This window comes from Microchirus variegatus (genome assembly GCF_963457635.1).
Source record: "Microchirus variegatus genome assembly, chromosome: 23".
In the NCBI taxonomy this organism is placed as follows: Eukaryota; Metazoa; Chordata; class Actinopteri; order Pleuronectiformes; family Soleidae; genus Microchirus; species Microchirus variegatus.
Genome location: NC_139824.1, coordinates 9,134,512 through 9,152,761, shown reverse-complemented (window position 1 = coordinate 9,152,761; position 18,250 = coordinate 9,134,512). Strand labels below are relative to the sequence as shown.

At 40.0% G+C, this 18,250-nt stretch overlaps 1 protein-coding gene across 1 annotated transcript; it reads left to right on the top strand.

The window, feature by feature from the left end:
• Nucleotides 1-277: 277 nt before the first annotated feature.
• helt (helt bHLH transcription factor) lies at nt 278-1,988 on the top strand (the record flags this gene model as incomplete). The annotated part of the gene is made up of 4 exons (XM_083909414.1): nt 278-431; nt 943-1,047; nt 1,235-1,331; nt 1,522-1,988. Exons 1-4 carry the CDS (start codon nt 405-407, stop codon nt 1,986-1,988), a joined length of 696 nt encoding a protein of 231 aa, XP_083765540.1. The 5' UTR covers nt 278-404.
• Between the last annotated feature and the right edge of the window lie 16,262 nt (nt 1,989-18,250).

The window sequence follows — 18,250 nt, the reverse complement described above, 5'->3', positions numbered from 1 at the left end:
TTTGTTTTCAGTGCGCACAGTGCGCCCCGCCGGATCAGGCGATCCCAACGCCCAGTTCTTGTCTCCCGCTTTGGTTCTTACTATGCAAATAATATTCCAAAAGTAATCACGTGTCTTTTGAACAGCCACGTGGATTAACAAAGCAGGTTTGCCCCCCTGCTAGCCCATGGCTTTAGATTTTTACTATTTCTTTAACTGATCCTAAATGCACACATTTATCCAAAGCATGGCTATAATCCCATGGAATAATTTACACCATGAATGCCAGAGTCCCTTGCAGGATCCCTTTATAAGGACTGGTTTTCCCCTCAAACTCCAGTCTGCTCCATCTCATGTCAGAGCAACACATCTCTGCACCTTCCAGCTAAACTCGGTTTTTTAAGACGTTTTGGAGAATTTTGTCCATGGCATCGAAGATGAAAGACAGAAAGGTAATGCGCTCCGCGTGCGCGCTGCGTTTTGAGGAGTGAAATACTTTGCAACATTGACATTTTTAAACGTGTTTAAGTTTGGATTTCGTACTTTATGCTGTAACAGACAAAATATCGGACTACTGTTTGGAATCATTTTTACGCTAGTGGAACAGTGCCCTACTTTGCACCTGCTTTTGGCGCGCGTTAAGGAGCGCGATTCATGTGAAATAACGAGCCTGGCATTTAAGCAATATCTGGTGACAGTAAAGTGGTTAACTATGTTTCAATGTGTTAAATGATATGTTAACTTAATTGACTTGGACCTCACATTTATACAAACTGCCAGGAGCGCAGGTGTCAGCTGCGCGCTCTGGAGCGAGCAACAAAGCGCGCGGCGCGCAAAACTGTCCTGCAATGCACAGACGTTTCCTCGTGTTGTTGTTTTTTCCACCGCCTTTTAATTCTTTTAACTTTGTTTTCAGCTGATAAAATATCCTGTGCTCATGTTGTTCATCTCCCTGTTTTACAGAGAACTCCAATTTCTCACAAAGTGATTGAGAAGCGGAGAAGGGACCGTATTAACCGCTGCCTTAACGAACTCGGAAAAACTGTGCCAATGGCACTGGCAAAACAGGTAACGGACGTGTATAATATTTATGAACATAATTTATTACTTAGTTTATTGTAAAATGATTGAACATTTTTAAAGAATGACCCATGTTTTGTTTGATATATTAGCAGCTATGCGCATATTTAAAAACTGTCAAACGTTTTTTTATGTTCTATTATTAATTTTATCTGTGATACCTTTTTTTTAACAGAATTCTGGAAAACTGGAGAAGGCTGAGATCTTAGAAATGACAGTGCAGTATCTGCGAGCGCTGCACTCAGCGGATTTCCCCCGTGGGAGAGAAAAAGGTCAGTAAACCTTTTACGCAGCCGCTTTACGCATAAACTCACCGACGTTCAAATGTAATGTTGGTCACAGATAAATCGCTGTTGTGTGTATGTTTGTCAAATTTAGCTAATTTTACTTTAGTGGTTCAATTTGTTTCCACTTTTACGCACTCGATAGAGTATTAACCGCTGCTGCTTTGGTTATTTCCAGGTGAACTTCTGGCTGAGTTTGCAAACTACTTTCATTACGGATACCACGAGTGTATGAAGAACCTGGTGCACTACTTGACCACAGAGGACCGAGCTGAAACCAAAGACATCAAGTACGCACGGATCCTCGCCTTTTTACAGTCAAAGTCCCGTGTGGTCACCGAGCCTGTGTTCGGCGCGTTGCCAGAAACATCTGAATACTTGGGCCAGTTGCACTCCTCTCCAGAGCACCAGAGCCACAGTCCATCTGACTCCATGTACCAGCAGAGTCCACCGGGACACTTCTCCTGGCACAGCTCGGCGCGCAGCCCGGCCATCTCGTACCCAACAGTGCCGCTCTCTGCGCACACACAACAGCACGGTGGATACTTGTCACCGGTGCAGGGACTCGATCACCACTATTTCAACTTCATCGGGCACACGCACGCAAACACGTTTAGTTTGCACAGTGCGCAACACGCCATGTAAATCATGTTTTTGCTTTTTGTTATTTTATTTATATACATGTGAATGATGGAAACTGCTTCTGTAAATACTGTGAATAAATATTTCTGACTGAAATTCTGCTCATTTTGTCACGACTGTTTAGTGGTTAATGAAACTCTGAGTGCGTAAAAGTCTCCAAAGGCGCACCAAAGACACACAACACTGATTAATACAGTGATTTAAAAGAAAAATATTGTGAGAGTGAATGATTCCTAAGTATATTTTGTTCATTTAATATAGAAAACAAGGCGCCAAGAGCTTTTAACATACAGTCTATATATATATGGAACATAATTAGACTTTATGAGGAGACTTTAAAACACGAAATTTAATTATTTGGAGAAAGAAATTGATTCATATATTAAATATGAAATATGGACCTCAAAGCTTTTTGTTCAGTCTGGTCCATAAACCTGTTTAAAGGCTGCACTGTCCAGGGTTTAATGGGTGACACAGCAGGTTACAGGGGCGCAGACATGAGCCTGGCTCCCACTGAGCCACTTAAACAAACCCCACACTTAACAAAACCATTGATTTACCCCAACACCCCTTCTTATAGTTTACATTTATCAACAAAAATTAATAATAATAATTTGAGTAGCTGATAGATGAAAATAAGTCTTTAGTATTAACAGAAGTGGAAGGAGTAGATTTTTGAGAAATCTCAGTTTGAGAAAAACACTATGGAAGTTTTAATATTTCCACATATCAAGGCAGATATAGAAAAATAAAGACTTATTTCTATTTGGCTAACACATATGGGACAGATGACACGAGTATATCAGTCAACTATCAATTACAGGAAGTCTTAGAAAAAAGATAAAACATATTTTGCAGATTGTTATTGCTTTATCTTACCTCTGTATATGTAGATATGTTTCCCATCTTTCATGAGGAAAAATATCTACACAAATAAGTTGTTAAGATTTGTTATGACAAATGTGTCACAATATGGAACAGTCTTCAGATAAATATACAAAAAAGTTCCTCTTTTCTGACTTTTAAAAATGCCTTGAAAACCCATCTCATAAGTCATCCTATAGCCTCTTGTAGTAATCTTATATATATGGTTTTTATTCTATCTTAATTTAAACCATTAATTAATTGATCATCCTTATCGATTGTTAGTACATTTTATGTATTATTTTGTTATATTACTTATCGATTATAATTCATTTTGATTACTATAGAGGAGGAGGGCCTAGTATAAGCTATAAACGCTTTATCCCTCCTCCTGCACCTGTTTTGATCTATTGTGTATCGCATTATATATTATGTATTTTTTTGTTGTGCAAATAAATAAACAAACAAACAAATAAACAAACAAATGACTCAAAAAACCATGTTTATATCTTAAATTAGTTAAATTACTTAGAACTCATAGATCTCTGAGAAGAACAGAAATCTCTTTTCCTGGTGAAGAAAAGCCATATTGAGCTCAGAATGAGGAATTACGAGCATCAAAAGGAAACTGTTTTGGGCAAGCTTGTGTCTCTTATGTGTGATCTCAATAAATGCATTAACGTGCTCTCAGAAAACCTTCTTTCTTTAAGTAAGTTGTATAGAGTTGGGTTGAAGAAAGAGGTAAAAAGAGAAAGAGGGGAAGGGGGGGAGAGAAAATCCTTGTTATTTTCTTACCAAGGAGCTCCATTGTGGTGCATGTGAAAGGAGAACAATCTCTGCATCCTTGTGCTTCATCCTTGAGTGCCTGCGAAGAAAAATAATCAACACCATGAAATCAGAGTTTCTCTCTGACAGGAGTGCAAGAAAACACCTGTAAGCAAAGCTGGAAGCAGCAAACATTAGCAAAGCTGGAATGAGAGCAAATCTGTGTCAATTTAGACGCATTCACCTGGAGAAGACACTAAAAAAAACAGCGAGGTGGTGCAGGTGTCCTCGTATATTGACACGTATGGACGCAACAATCGTTTCTGGATGGACGGGTAGATAATGGACGCATGGATAAGCCCACATTAATCGCTTGGATGGTTGGATAAGCCCATATTAACCAGCACCAAAAAAAGGACGTGCAACAAGAGGCCAAAATGAAAGAAACAAAAAAACAGTGGCCACGCAGATGAAACAGTGACAATACGATAAAAGAGGGAAAGCCTTTGCAGGAAAACTTGGATCCCTGCAGCCCCAATATTGGTTTAAATCCTGACTCTAAACAGGAAAGAATAAAATGTGCTAATGTGCTGCCAGATGAGAGAGATTTAGCCGCTGCGTCGCATGAATAATAAGAAATGGAGGAGCATTTATTGTCATGTAAACTGAGTCGCCATGTGGTTAAAGCTTCACTTGTAAGAATGTTTGTCTTTCACGTTAATATCACACACTGAACATTAACAATCAGCTCTTTTTTGGAAAATTATTCATCACTTGAATGTCAAAGAAAACACACACACACACACACACACACACACACACACACACACACACACACAGTCAGATGTTATTCTGTGATGAGACTGAAGTTCATCATCCTGTCTAAACTAAACTAAATGTTTAATCCTCTGATATATTTAACACATTATAATCTAAAATCATCCACAGGTCCTAGTTTATTTTAAAATAATAGTATGTTCAATTTATATGTTATAAAATTCTAGTGTAATATACACAGAAAAAGCTCAATCTCAGGGTGAAACAATCGTCTTTTTTGTTGCTTGTAACTTGAGTGATTTTAATTCTGTGCAGTCACTCTTAATCTAACAGTGAAATCCTAAACTTTGTTTGTTTTATTTTTATTTTCCTTTCCTTTCTTTAAAAAAACACAAGTTAAGCTATAGGATGCAGAGAGTTTTACAGAGAGTACACTGTGATTTTCTCACAGTGTAGAAAATCACATTAAGTCCTTTATATCGTGACATAAAGTGCACAAAGTATAAGAAGCAGTCCAAAAGTTTATTCATGCTGTAGAAATTATGTTTTAAAATTCTAAGGCTGTAAATAAGTAAAACCGTTGCATTTCCTTACTAAGGGACTTATTTAAGTCTTAGCACACAGAGCATTTCAGCTGCTTTTTCCCATTACTATGTTAAAACAGTAGAGTACACACAGAAGCTATAAGAAAGTGCAATATAGTCTATGTCTTATATCCTTTTTTTAAACACAACCTATGCAAAAACATTAATTTTCACCAATGATATAAACACACGTGAGCAAAAAGTACTCAAAAATGTTTAAATTCGTATTGAATTTGTGAAATGTGGAAATAGGTCACAGTTCTAAGTTCACTTGGCTCGTTTTTATGAACAAAAAGAAAAGAAATGCGGTCTAATTTTGTGACTTCTGCACAAGTCTATCACTACTAAAAATGTGATAGAAAATGAATCATAACTTTGACTCAACAACACATAAGAAGATGGAAAAAAACATGTTTTTTAAAGCCTGAATGTGTGACCTATAAACACACACACCCACAGGATGTCCATATAAGGAGTTGTGTATTATTCCCACTGCAATTTACTATGGGTGCACCTGCGGCACAGATCCGTGAGCATTAAGGGCTAAACTATAATGTTCTATTTATATTTATTTACAGTTAAAAACTTGATTTTCTGAATGCATTTGCTTATACTGACTTAGACTTATACAAATAAAGTGACATATCTGCGTATTAACTGTGCAGCTACAGTCTGGAAACAAGGGAGAAGGATTAGTAATTAGCTTAGTAATATGCACATGTACTTTAATTTAGCACTCCTTAAGGACATTTTCTGGCACGTTTGTGGTTAGGTTAAGGTTAGAGTTAGGCATTAACTGGTTGTGGTTCAGGTTAGGGATAATGCTTTGATTAAGCTGATGTGTGTGTGTGTTCTTGTATTGGTATCTTTGTGAGGATTAAAATAAACGTATAGGGAGTGAGTACATTTTGGCTGCTCGTCACATTCTGTCACCACTTGTAAGAGCTTTTTGAGGGGTAAGAGTTGCGTTTAGGGTTAGAATATTTAGTTGTGATGGTTAGGGTCAGGGTAAGGGAATGCATCATGTTAGTGAGTGTGCTCACTATGAATGCTGTACAAACGTGTGTGTGTGTGAAGGAGGGTTTTACTGTCATGCTTTGGGAGCGAGGCCAAAGACGTACATGCAAGCTGTGAGAACTCCAACAGTCAGTCATCAAAGTTCTCCGCCGGCTCACCTCAGGATGGTCGTCTGATCTACAGCATGAAAAGATAGAGACAGAGAGTGGTTGTGTGTGGATGTGTGTGTGTGTGTGTGGGGGGGGGGGGGGTGTAGGACAGAAGAAGTGGGAGAAGCAGAAACAGTGTGAGAGTGCTCGAAGAAAAGGGGGGAAAGGGATGAAGATCATTCCCACAGCAGATATCACTATCTCACAGGGTTTAAAGGGCCCCCATTCTGCAGACACCCCCCCCCCACACACACACACACACACTCCCCTCCTCCCCCTGCTTCCCCCCTCACCAATAATGCCAAAACTTGGCAGCCAACCCAGCGCATGAGCAACAGTTTCCCATCAGAGAGAAGCAGCCATCCTACTGCCTTGGCACCAGCGACGTCTGAAGAATGGCGGCCACTGTAAGAAGAGAGCAGACATGAATGGAGTCTGTTAGAAAGACAAAAAAAAAACATTAACACAACAGCACATATCAATGCCTTTGGATTGTCTGGGAGTGATGCTGGTGTGTGTGTGTTTTCTCTGCGTCTGTTCATCTAAGTTTAAAAGAAAATGACATTAATCCGGAGATATCTGCAGCAGAAGCTGACATTTGCTGCAGGAGGACTTTTCCATAGTCATTTTTTTTTGCCCCCCTGCCAAGAAATGAGGGCTTCACCTTTTTACACTTGGCACAAGCCTCGACGTGCTCACCAGCAATGGCATCAGATTATGCAAATCCATGGAGATGTCCCATTCAACACTACCTCCATTTAAGACGGCGATATTTGAGCCAAAAAAAAAAATGAATACAGCCATAAAACAGGCAGTGTTTCAGGGAAAGGGTCAAAGACATCAGCGATAGCAGTGAAAACACGATGAATACTGTACAAAATATCCCACTGTGGACCATCGCTTCAGTCATTTATCTTTGTCTCTAAGTCGGTTCTCGTGTACAGTGCAACCGCCGGTGAAATATGGAGGCAGAGAGGAGCATGGGAAAAGACCAACAAGCGTGCAACAACACCCTATAGTGGTGAGCTCTGCATTAAAGAAAACAAACAACAAACAAAAGCAGCAGCAGCAGCAGAACTGAACCAAACTCTTTGTTATTCATGGGAAAAAAAGAGCAAGCTTGTTAACTTAGCACAATTAAGGCATCATTTGCCAAGAGAGAGTGCAGGTCTTTGTTTTTCGGGGGGACAAAGGGTTGGAGAAAGCGTGTTTTTAGGAGTTTCAGGAGGGTGGATTTGTTTGTATGGTGTGACACAACAAGGGCCACTTTTGTCACGACCACAGACAGTGTGACATCAGAAAGTGCTCGAGATAAATCAGGTGATTTTGCATGGTAGTAAGACAAAGAGCGCCATACATTCTAGTTCCTGTGTGTGTGTTTATAAAAGGGAATAGAAGTACAAAAAAAAAGAGGAGGCAAATATTGCAACACCGTGTGAGTAATTTCCCAAGATGTCTCCAACAGAGTAGAATAATTCAAAGTTTTAAGGCCTTTTTGTTGCACACTAATGGCGTTAAGTCGGACAACATCAATAAATTATTCATATTTGAACGAATTTATGGAATAAAAGAAGCTCCATGATGAAGACGCATCTGCTCAATGTGGCATTTCACCAGAATAATCCAGAGCAGAAAAGAAGTTTCTTTTTTGTTTCTGCGTTTGATTGAAAAATGTCACATTTCTATTTTGTTTTTTTGTTTTTTTAATTATTAGCTTATTAATTGTTTGTCTTAATATAATTTCCAACTTTGAAAAGGAGCAATCGCACACGTCAGGTTTGAATCTCAGACAGTTCATTATAAGTCATGTGACTTCCATCATAGATCACCACGGACTCTAATGTTTACATTAGACATTATTTAGACATTTAATCGATTTAGATATTAACACAACATATATATATCTATATATATAGATATGTATATGTATCTGTATATATATGTGTATATATGTGTATGTATGTATATGTATGTGTGTATATATATATACTCATATATACATGTACATATATGCACATATATACACACATATATAAAAATACATAAATATACATATATGTTGTGTTAATCTATTAAAAATCTAAATAATGTCTAACACAAAACACACACATGACTACTAGTTATATCATATGTTATGTTATTATTACTAAATCACTTCATTCATGAAAACAGGGGAAATGATAATGCTAGTTTAAATATGTATGTATAAATCTGTGGTTGACATGCAATAAATTAATTTAAAAAAATAAAGAAATTAATACATTTCTCAAGAATAAAGCAGAAATCCAGTAAATGTTCGTCTATTAGGTCACACGTTTTAATATTTTAGCAGAAGTTCTCAAACATCAGTGGAGGAGTTTCCATCTCTGTATTCAGTGGCGACTGAGATCTGAGATCTGAGATCTTCTCGTTCTTGTGAGGCTGCATTCACGTGTAAAGGTTTCTTTAAGAAAAGCTTTTCTTTAAGTTGTAAGTGGCGACCGTTTATTCCCGACCAGGAAATTTTTTTTTTTCCCCTCAAACATAACGCTTCACTGGCGAGTGGAGAATATAAAAACTGACACCATGAATGAGGAGAAAGCAACATTAAGCTTTAGGGGGAATCTGAAAGGAAGGCTGTGTGTGATGTGGTTAGATGGTCACACAGTTTTGAGCCACCTGACAAACTTGACGCCCCAGTCGACTCTTTGCAGGGCCAACTGAAAAAAAAAAAAGGGGGTAAATAAAACCCAGAGGTCCTAATGTGCTCCCTGTGCGCTTGGCTGGACTCATGAGGGGTGAGCATGGTATGTTCGGGGCCTTTTGTCCAGCGTGATGACGGCTGCTCCTCTGTGTTTGGCTGTGTCCAGGGGCCAGCGTAGGGCCAGCGAGGTGGGGCCCCGGGGCTCCACGGGTCAACCTCTGAGGTCACGATCAGAGTAACCAATCCGGGGAAAGAGAAGACTTCATATGAAGTGATCGTATGTGGTAAAAGAGAATGAGATCCGGCAAATTAAATGTTGATAGTGTGAGTGAATTTTACTTCTCACTGAAGGGGGGTTTTTTTGAGGGGAGAAGCAGCTTTGGCACAAAAAGGCTTGAAGCAGAATATTTGAAGCATAAGAAAAGAATTAAAGCAATGTCCAAAAATGAAGGGGGAAAAAAATATAAGTAAAATAGTGTTTCCTTTAGAGTTTAATTGTCTAAAGGCTGTCTGTGGTTGTGGTCATCGTGGTGGTGGGCGAAGTGGTCGTACCCTCACTGACCTCACTGTGACCTTCTCAGCAGGGTTTCCATGTCTGACACCAAGAGCATGAAGCAACGCAACACAGACCACGGAAGCAACTGTCACAAACGGCACATAATCTGTGTCCAGTGAAAAAAAGTGCAACGCAAGTGATTATTTAATGTTTTTTTTGTTAATGTTTTAAACACAAATGAAGATGCTCTATATAATATAAAGTGCATTTTAACACATACATACACAGAGGTTTCATGAATATGCTCACATTTTGTTGAGTGAAATACTAGAGCCAGTTAATTCATGTCTTACCTCTAGAGGTTCTTCCTCGTCAGGGCCAGGATTTGGTCTCCATGACGACGACAGGTCCTGAAAGAGTTAATGTGTGCGTCAGAGAGGTCCTAATGGTGTAACAAGCACACACACACACATGCTGGAGATAATGCATTTCTTAGCCCCTTACCCTCACCTTAACCATAACAAATACACTACCATTCAAAAGTTTGGGGTCACTTAGAAATGTCCTTATTTTTTATGGAAAAGCACTTGTTTTCAATGAATATAACATTAAATGAATCAGACATACACTCGCTAATGTGGTAAACGACTATTCTAGCTGCAAAGGTCTGGTTTTTAATGGAATATGTACATAGGTGTATAGAGGCCCATTTCCAGTGTTCTAATGGTACATTGTGTTTGCTAATCACACTAGAAGGCTTTTGGATGATTAGAAAACCCTTGAAAACCCTTGTGCAATGATGTTAGCACAGCTGAAAACAGAATTAATATTTTGAATAAACATCATTATTTCTAATCTTGTTAATGTCTTGTGCAACTCTTTTGATGAATAAAAGTGTGACTTATGATCAAAATGCAAGTTTAAATTGTGTGGACCAGCCAAAATGTCCTCACAAAGATAAGTTTGTTGGACAATTGATCCACACAGCTTATTTAAAACATGTAAACACACACACACACACATATGTTTGCGCAGCATTCATGGTGAGGAAACTTGACATAATGCATCCACTAACCCATTAACTTAACCTTAACCATCACAATTAAGCGCCCAACCCTCACCCTGAAACTGAGCCTTAACGAAAAGCCCTCATCTTTACTAAGATGTCCTCATGTGAGATAATATGTCATGCACTCTTAGAAATAAAAGTGCTAAGTAGAACCATATAAGGTTCTTCAGCTTGACCTCATAGGAGAGCCCAGGTAGAACCTTTTTATAAAGGTTGCACCAAGAACCCTTTTGAAACCCTTTATTCAGGAAAGGGGTTTTAAAGGGTTCTCTGGAACCATTAGTGTTACCAAGAACCCTTGAAAAGCCCTTTCTTCCGTAAAGGGTTTTTCAGAAGCAAATGGTTCCAGGTAGAACCTCAGCCCTTGTAGAAGGACCATTTTGGAACCCTCATTTCTAATAGTGTGGTATGAGAGATAATAAAACATACATACTGTATTATTTTACAATTGCATGTGCAACGTTTAAACACAAAAACCGCAAATGCTTATGAGCGTGCCAAAGCATGTCGAGAGAAAAGTGATTTTTAAAACTTTATATCTCATGGGGGTCAACACACACAACAATAAAAAAAAAGTTGTCTGACTTAGTCTCAGCTGTGTGTTCTCCACTAAAATCCAGCAGTAAAGAGAGCAATGGGAGGATTAAAAAAACGTCCACGGAACAAGCCAGTGTTTGTGAGGAGAAGACACCCACAGATAACGTTCTGAATGGACGCTTACGCTTCCCCTTTTCTCTCCCCATCATAAGATAGGAGAGAAGAGAAAGGGCCACTAACAAGATGCACATTTTACATTGAAAACTGTTATTGTTCCCTTCCTAATCTGGCCCACCATCTGAGCGGAGAGCTGCGCTAAAGAGCAACAGGCTTTAATGGGAGGACGAGAGCCAACTCAGGGATAGAGGAGGAGAGGAGAGAGGAGGAGAGAGGAGGAGGAGGAGGAGGAGGGGGAGGAGGCCAGGGATTGGTCTTTGGCTTTAAGGAGGGGATCAGTTGGGAAGTGTAGAATGGATGTTTCTTTTTCTCTATGGGGGGAACTTTGTATTTGACTGTTGTTTGTATCTGTCTTTCAGTGGCCTGATCCCCGTGGGCCTGGACAGAGAGATGCCTCTATATGTGTGGAGCAGAGTGTGTGTGTGTGTGTGTGTGTGTGTGTGTGTGAGGCAGAGACAGAAACTGATGGTGGGATCTACCCCTCTTCTTTCCTACAGCTGCAGCTCAGCGGATTAGCCGTCATCCACAAGGCAACATTACACAAGTAGCCTTTGAACAAAAGTCATGGATACTATTAATGATATGGTAATCCGTAATGGAGCTACCTCCCAGTAGTGATTATACTGACATGGGAAGAATGTCCGAGAGTCCTGGACGTAACTAGCCAAACAACACTGCGGCTATTGTTGGCCGGCCTGCACCTACATCCACTGGCATCAGCTGACTAACAATCCCTTCCTGCTATAATGCACACACACACACACACACACACACGCACACAAACTGCCCCCTGCTTTTTTTGACACCCTTCCCTCCACCCCCCGATCACCCTATGAATAAAAATGAAAACCCAAAAATGGATGGAGAGAAAGAGAGGGAGGGACGGGGTGAGAGCGGAGGGGAGGAAAACAAAGTGTCTTGGCCAGGATCAGCCGGGGATTTCTCCCTATGTGGTTCCCACACACTGACTCCAGCTCCTCTCTCTCTCTCTCTGTCTCTCTGTCTCTCTGTCTCTCTGTCGCAGTCCATCCTTTCTCCTCAGAGTCAGAGAAGACCACACAAACACTCAATGATTTCATGATTTAATGTTGGACGGCGGTGGAAAGGATGAGGGTTGAGCCAGTGCTGTACAAACCACTATAGAGGGTGTGGTGATGGAGGTGATGTTGGTGGGGGGGCGGAGGGTGGGACACACACACACACACATACACACACACACACACAGTGTTTGCCTGAGTAAATGTTCTCTGCTGGACAGGCTGGGTCACAGCAGGCGTGTTTAACCTTTAAAACCTGTCTCTTTTCAGCTACAATTACACATTTCTGTGGTCACTAATCCACAGTTGCTGAGGTGGACACACAAGAGTGTAACAGCTGTGTGTGTGACGCTGACAATGTGTGTGATATTGAAATTAATTGAATTTAACTTTTTCTTAAATTAGCAGATTAAAACTGGATTGAGAAAACTCATCAGCTCTGAGTTTCTCACTATAGCAGTGATGAGATCTCGCGTCGCCGATGACATCACCGCTCCATACAAAAGGGAGTTTGAAAACACAAAGAAGTGCCCAAGAAAACCTGGTTGTTAAGCAGTTTAATTGGATAAATACTTTGCCCTCCTGCTACTAGCAAGGTCTGATAGTTTTGCTTCACAGAGCCTGTTTTTAAATAAAGGACACTATATACCAATAATGTTATGTTGTTTTTGTTAAAACAGACCATACAAATACAGGCAGAATAATTTGCAGTAGAGATTCACCATTATTGGTGAACACATGCTACTCTGGCCTTAGCATAACTATTAGTGTAGCTGTTAGCATTCATGTTTATAGCGATCCTTACTTTTTAAAACTTGGCGTTGCATTCAATGTAATTTATTTAATCAATCCGATCATCGATATGGTTCTCAAACTGTGGTGCGTTTACCACCGCTGGTACGCAAGCTTCGAAGAAATAACACAATATAATAATGAATAAAATAATAATTATCTCTCGCTCCATCCTAATTTCGCTATAACAGTCTGTGAAGTATATGTGAGGAAGAACAGGATGATGAGAGAGTTGACTGTCTTCAGGGTTCCCACACATTAAATTGGTTGACATCAAATTCAAGGGCTTTTCAAGGAATTTCCAGGACCAAACTCCACAAATTCAAATTCAAGGACTGGATGTGCAGCTTTGGATGGGAGGAGCATCTGGACAAGTGATTGTCCTTGGGATCTTGGGCAAGTCAATCGTTTATAAGTCTTTTTTCCCCGGCATTACGTCATTTGCGGTCTCTTGTTACTCGCTCATTGTTCTACAGTGGAACCTCAGAGAGAGACAGCGTACAGAGTCCACAACACCGCTAGTAATTATGACGTTTGTTCTGCGTAGGCCTAGTACATCGAGCAATGCAGGGCATGAAACAGTAGGTGGCCAGAAGCACAAAAGCACAAGGTGGAGGCGGTGGAGATCTTATTGTAACTTAGTCTATCTTATTTTAACGAAGCAAAAGTCTTACGTTTGATCGGGCAATGAATCCAAACAGGGTTAGACGAAAAAAGTGAGCAAGGGAACAAGATGAAGGCGACTTGAAAAGGCGCACATTGACGAATCACATGTGACGCACCGGCACAAGACAAAGGAAGGAGGGCGTGTTTTAAAGGAGCGTGAGCTGATTAACACCAGGTGCAGACAATCAGGGAATCAACGAGATTATACCAGACAGATGAAGTTCAGACAGGAAGTTAGAAAACTCTACACCAAATAAAACCAGAGTACACGACACAGGTGACAAGGCCATTTACCTAAATATTAAATATTAAAATTTGGTCTTGAAAGCTGCTTTACACTGCAATTCTGCCATTCACACTCATTCACTCATGGGGTTAAGTGTCGTGTCCAAGTTACACATCTTCATGCAGAATAGTGGAGCTGGGAATCAAACCCACAACCCTGCAGTTTCATCATCTTATATTATAATATTCTGAAAAAACAAACTGTATTCATATATATACACTCTTAGAAATAAAAGTGCTAAGTAGAACCATATAAGGTTTTCGGGTTTTCCTCATAGGAGGAACCTTTTTGGAGGGTTCCACCAAGAACCCTTTTTTGTATTCAGGAAAGGGGTTTTAAAGGGTTCTCTGGATCAAAATGGTTCTTACTGGAAACATTAGTGTTACCAAGAAGCCTTGAAAAACCCTTTCTTCTAGAAAGCAAATGGTTCCAGGTAGAACCTCAGCCCTCGTAGAAGGAACCATTATTTCTGTGTATCAATTAGAACACAAAATTACACAGTATTGTGGTCACTGGTCAAACCACTTAACTGTACGAGTGTGTGAAGCTCCAAGTGTTGAATTCGGGGGGGAAACGAGTCAAAGCTTCTGGAAGTGACTTGTTTTCTTTAAGAGGACCCCGTTAATTTATGTGGATTTACAAACAACATTTAAAAAACCACTTCTTAACCATTAGATCGCTCCTCTTTTGTCACGGCCCTGTCCTTGCTTGACTGATATGTCAAAGTTGAGGACACAGAGGACGCGGAGACGACGAGAATGAAAATGCCACACAGGCACTGACACCGGGATCAATCCGATTGGAATGATTTAGCATTTCTGCGTTTTGAATAAAAATGAGAGCGCTAGACGGTGGAGCAGTTTGATTAGTGGGATCCTTAAGTCCCCCCGAAGCCTTCGTGGCCTTTTCTCTCTTCCTTCACGGGCAGAAGAAAAGTCCTCTTTCTGTCTTTTCAGAGGTCCCTTGGTACCCCAAGCTTTTTCCTCACTGTTGGTATTACAAAATCCCCATTGAAAACAACCCTTGTCACCTGTCAGCTAAGCCAGGCTGGTTTGCTAGGTCTTTATCCTCAGCACATACACTCACACATACACAGAGGCTGACTCCCAGCCCCCATTTACGCACATATCCCCTACATTCATACACATACACAGACACGACTGCAAATCCCAACCGCACACACACACACACACACACACACACACACACACACACACGCCCACCCACTCACCCATGCTCACACACTAAAACCACATGTCTGAGAGCTGTTACTATAGCAGTTTAAAATTCATTACCCTGTTCGCTTTAACAAACGTCCACACTGGGACATTCAGCTTCGCTCGCCACGGCGAGGCCAGAGACTTTCACGTGCACTGAGGAAGCCAGAGACGACAGACTGGACTGTTGCATCCTGGGACAAAACTGCTGACCTGATAGGGCAGAGATGAACACAAACAAGAAACACACAAATGCAGCAAATGATAACCTGATGACAGTACAATCTGAAGATGACAAGAGAATGAGATGCTTGTGTTTGTTTTGGTGTATTTGCTTTATATTCACTTATTCACTTATACTGCCGTTATTTAATCACTCTTGTAAGTAAGTATTGTAAGTATCAGGAGCATTAATAACCAAGTATATATGAGTAATTCTTTTTAGAAATATCAATAAATGTGCAGCTTTTTTATGGGTTACTCAACAGCCTTTAAAAAAAAAAAAAATGAACATTTAAAAATGTGGAAACATTAAAATGTACAATTTACATATATTGAGTACAAAGTAATAAAAAGAACCAAAGGAAACAAAAAATTGGACGAAAATGGAGCAAAAATGAAAGTACAACAGCAAAACATGTAGTTATGATCAATTTTGTTGTCATGAATTATCATCACACACACACAGCTTAATACAATAAATGCTTCATAACAAAACTCTAAGGCTTAATCATCAGTCCAACACATTGTAACTAGGTCATATCATGTCATAAGTTAGGCTTCTTTGTATGATAAAATAGTCTAATTAGATTTACAGTTGAATATTATAATTAAGGTTTTTTAAGTGTAATATAGTTTTCCAATTCACATGTATAGGCACTTTTGGAGCATAAAGCCACTCTATGTAACTTGTAATAGCTAGAAATTATAGGGATTGTGTGTTAATATGCAGCAGGACAGTAAAAATGTACACTCTTAGAAATAAAAGTGCTAAGTAGAACCATATAAGGTTCTTCGGCTTCACCCCATTTTGGCTCCAGGTAGAACCCTTTTGGAGGGTTCCACCAATAACCCTTTTAAACCCTTTTATTCAGGAAAGGGGTTTTAAAGGGTTCTCTGGATCAAAATGGTTCTTACTGGAACCATTAGTGTTACCAAGAACCCTTTCCTAAAGAAAAACCCTTTCTTTAGGAAAGGGTTTTTCAGAAGCAAATGGTTCCAGGTAGAACCTCAGCCCTTGTAGAAGGACCCTGTTGGAACCCTTATTTCTAACACTGTATAAACATATCATAATGTCAAATATCTGTGGACAAACTAACTAAGAGTGTGTTTTATTGCTTATATACAACCTTTCATTTATGTAGAAGGTTGTTTAGTCTTTTGTCTGTGGCTTTATCCTCCACATGAGTGTCGCGGATCACTGGTGCCAATCTCAGCTGACAGAGGGGAGAAAGACGCGGTGGACAGTCTGGACAGGTCACCAGTCCATCACAGAGACAAAACACAGACAACCATTCACTCTCACATTCACACCTATGGGTAAGTTAGAGTGTCCAATTAACCCCTGTGTGTGTTTTTGGACTGTTGGAGGAAACAGTGGAAGAGGAAGAGTGTATTCTTTCTTATTGGTCAACTAGGGTTAGGGTTAGGGTAATATTATAATGCTCCTTTTCAAGCCAGATTCAAACTGACACATATAAAGTAGTAGACTTTTGACATTTTAAAAAATACCCCTTTGATCTGAAAATGACTGTTGCTAAAGGTCAAATAATTATTAAGCCTTAGAACACAGAGCATTTTGACTGCCTTTCTCACTACTATGTTAAAACGTACAGTATATACAGAGGCTATTAAAATGTGCAATATAGAGTGTCCTATATCCTTTTTTTTCCAGCACAAACAATAGGCAATCTGATGAAAAAACTACTCAAAATGTTTAAAAATTGGATTGAATTAGTAAAATTTGGAAATACGTCACACCGTGGATCTTAACATTAGCCGCTAAGTTGATTTGGTTTTGTGATTTCACTGCCTAAATATGTGCTTCACTGGAATAAAGCTGCTTTTACAAAAGCGTAGTGAACTCTTCAGTTGTCAAAGCTTGTACAGAGCAGCTGTACAAACCTGAGATTAAGTGACATTCCAAACAGAGACGGGTGTAGGGTGAAGGAGGAGGTGGAGGAGGAGGAGGAGGTGGAGGGGCTGTTTAACTGATGGCCATAAGGGTCAGAGCAGAGGGTGGTCATCCGGCCCGGTCACTTAGCCAGAGACCAGCGTGGCCCCAAGCAGCCGTCGCTCATTAACTCACTGACAGGAGCTGCGGACGGCGACCACGACGAGCGCTGGCCCCACACAGGAGGGGTCAGCGGGTCAATCAGCCCTCTCTCCGGCCATCAACTCAGGACGGACACACAAGCAGCGACTTATCCCGACAATCAAAGGGTCAGTGGAGCATTGTCAGCGGTGCTACACACACACACACACACACACACACACACACAACTCCAATCAAAACAAATTGATTTATCAAAGGTGATAAGGCTTTCTTTTTTTTTTAATCCAACCGTGTTTCAACAAAAACAAGAAGAGTATAAAGACATTAAGTTTGGTTGAATTGTTTTGACATTTATGAGGTGCTTCTATAGAACTCACTGAAAACTTTAATTTAAGCTGAATGAAATGTTCACTCACTGTGATAAAATAAGCATCATTTATGTATTTAAATCTATTCCTATGTATTTTTCTTTCTTGAGTAAATTCAACATTTTTATATCATGGCTTCGTTAATTGGTCGAAATTTTGTCTTAGAGGTTTATAATGTCATTTTACCGATTAATTAATTACTATAACACTGAAAATAATCTTTGTTCCTCATATACTTGTACCGCTGCTGCTGCTGATATAACTGATACGACAGCTTTTACCCTGACAAATACATGTGTAACTAGAAAAGCACTTGGAGAGCACAGACCTCCACCAAGGACGCACAGCCCCCACCCCCCCACGGATCACGCCCAAAATGTAATCACTTGTTCCTGGTCACATTGCGGACATTTCCTGAAAATTTCATCGAAATTCGTCCGTGACATTTTTTTCGAGTTATGTTGCTAACAGACAAACTCTGGTGACAACATATACCTCCTTAGCGG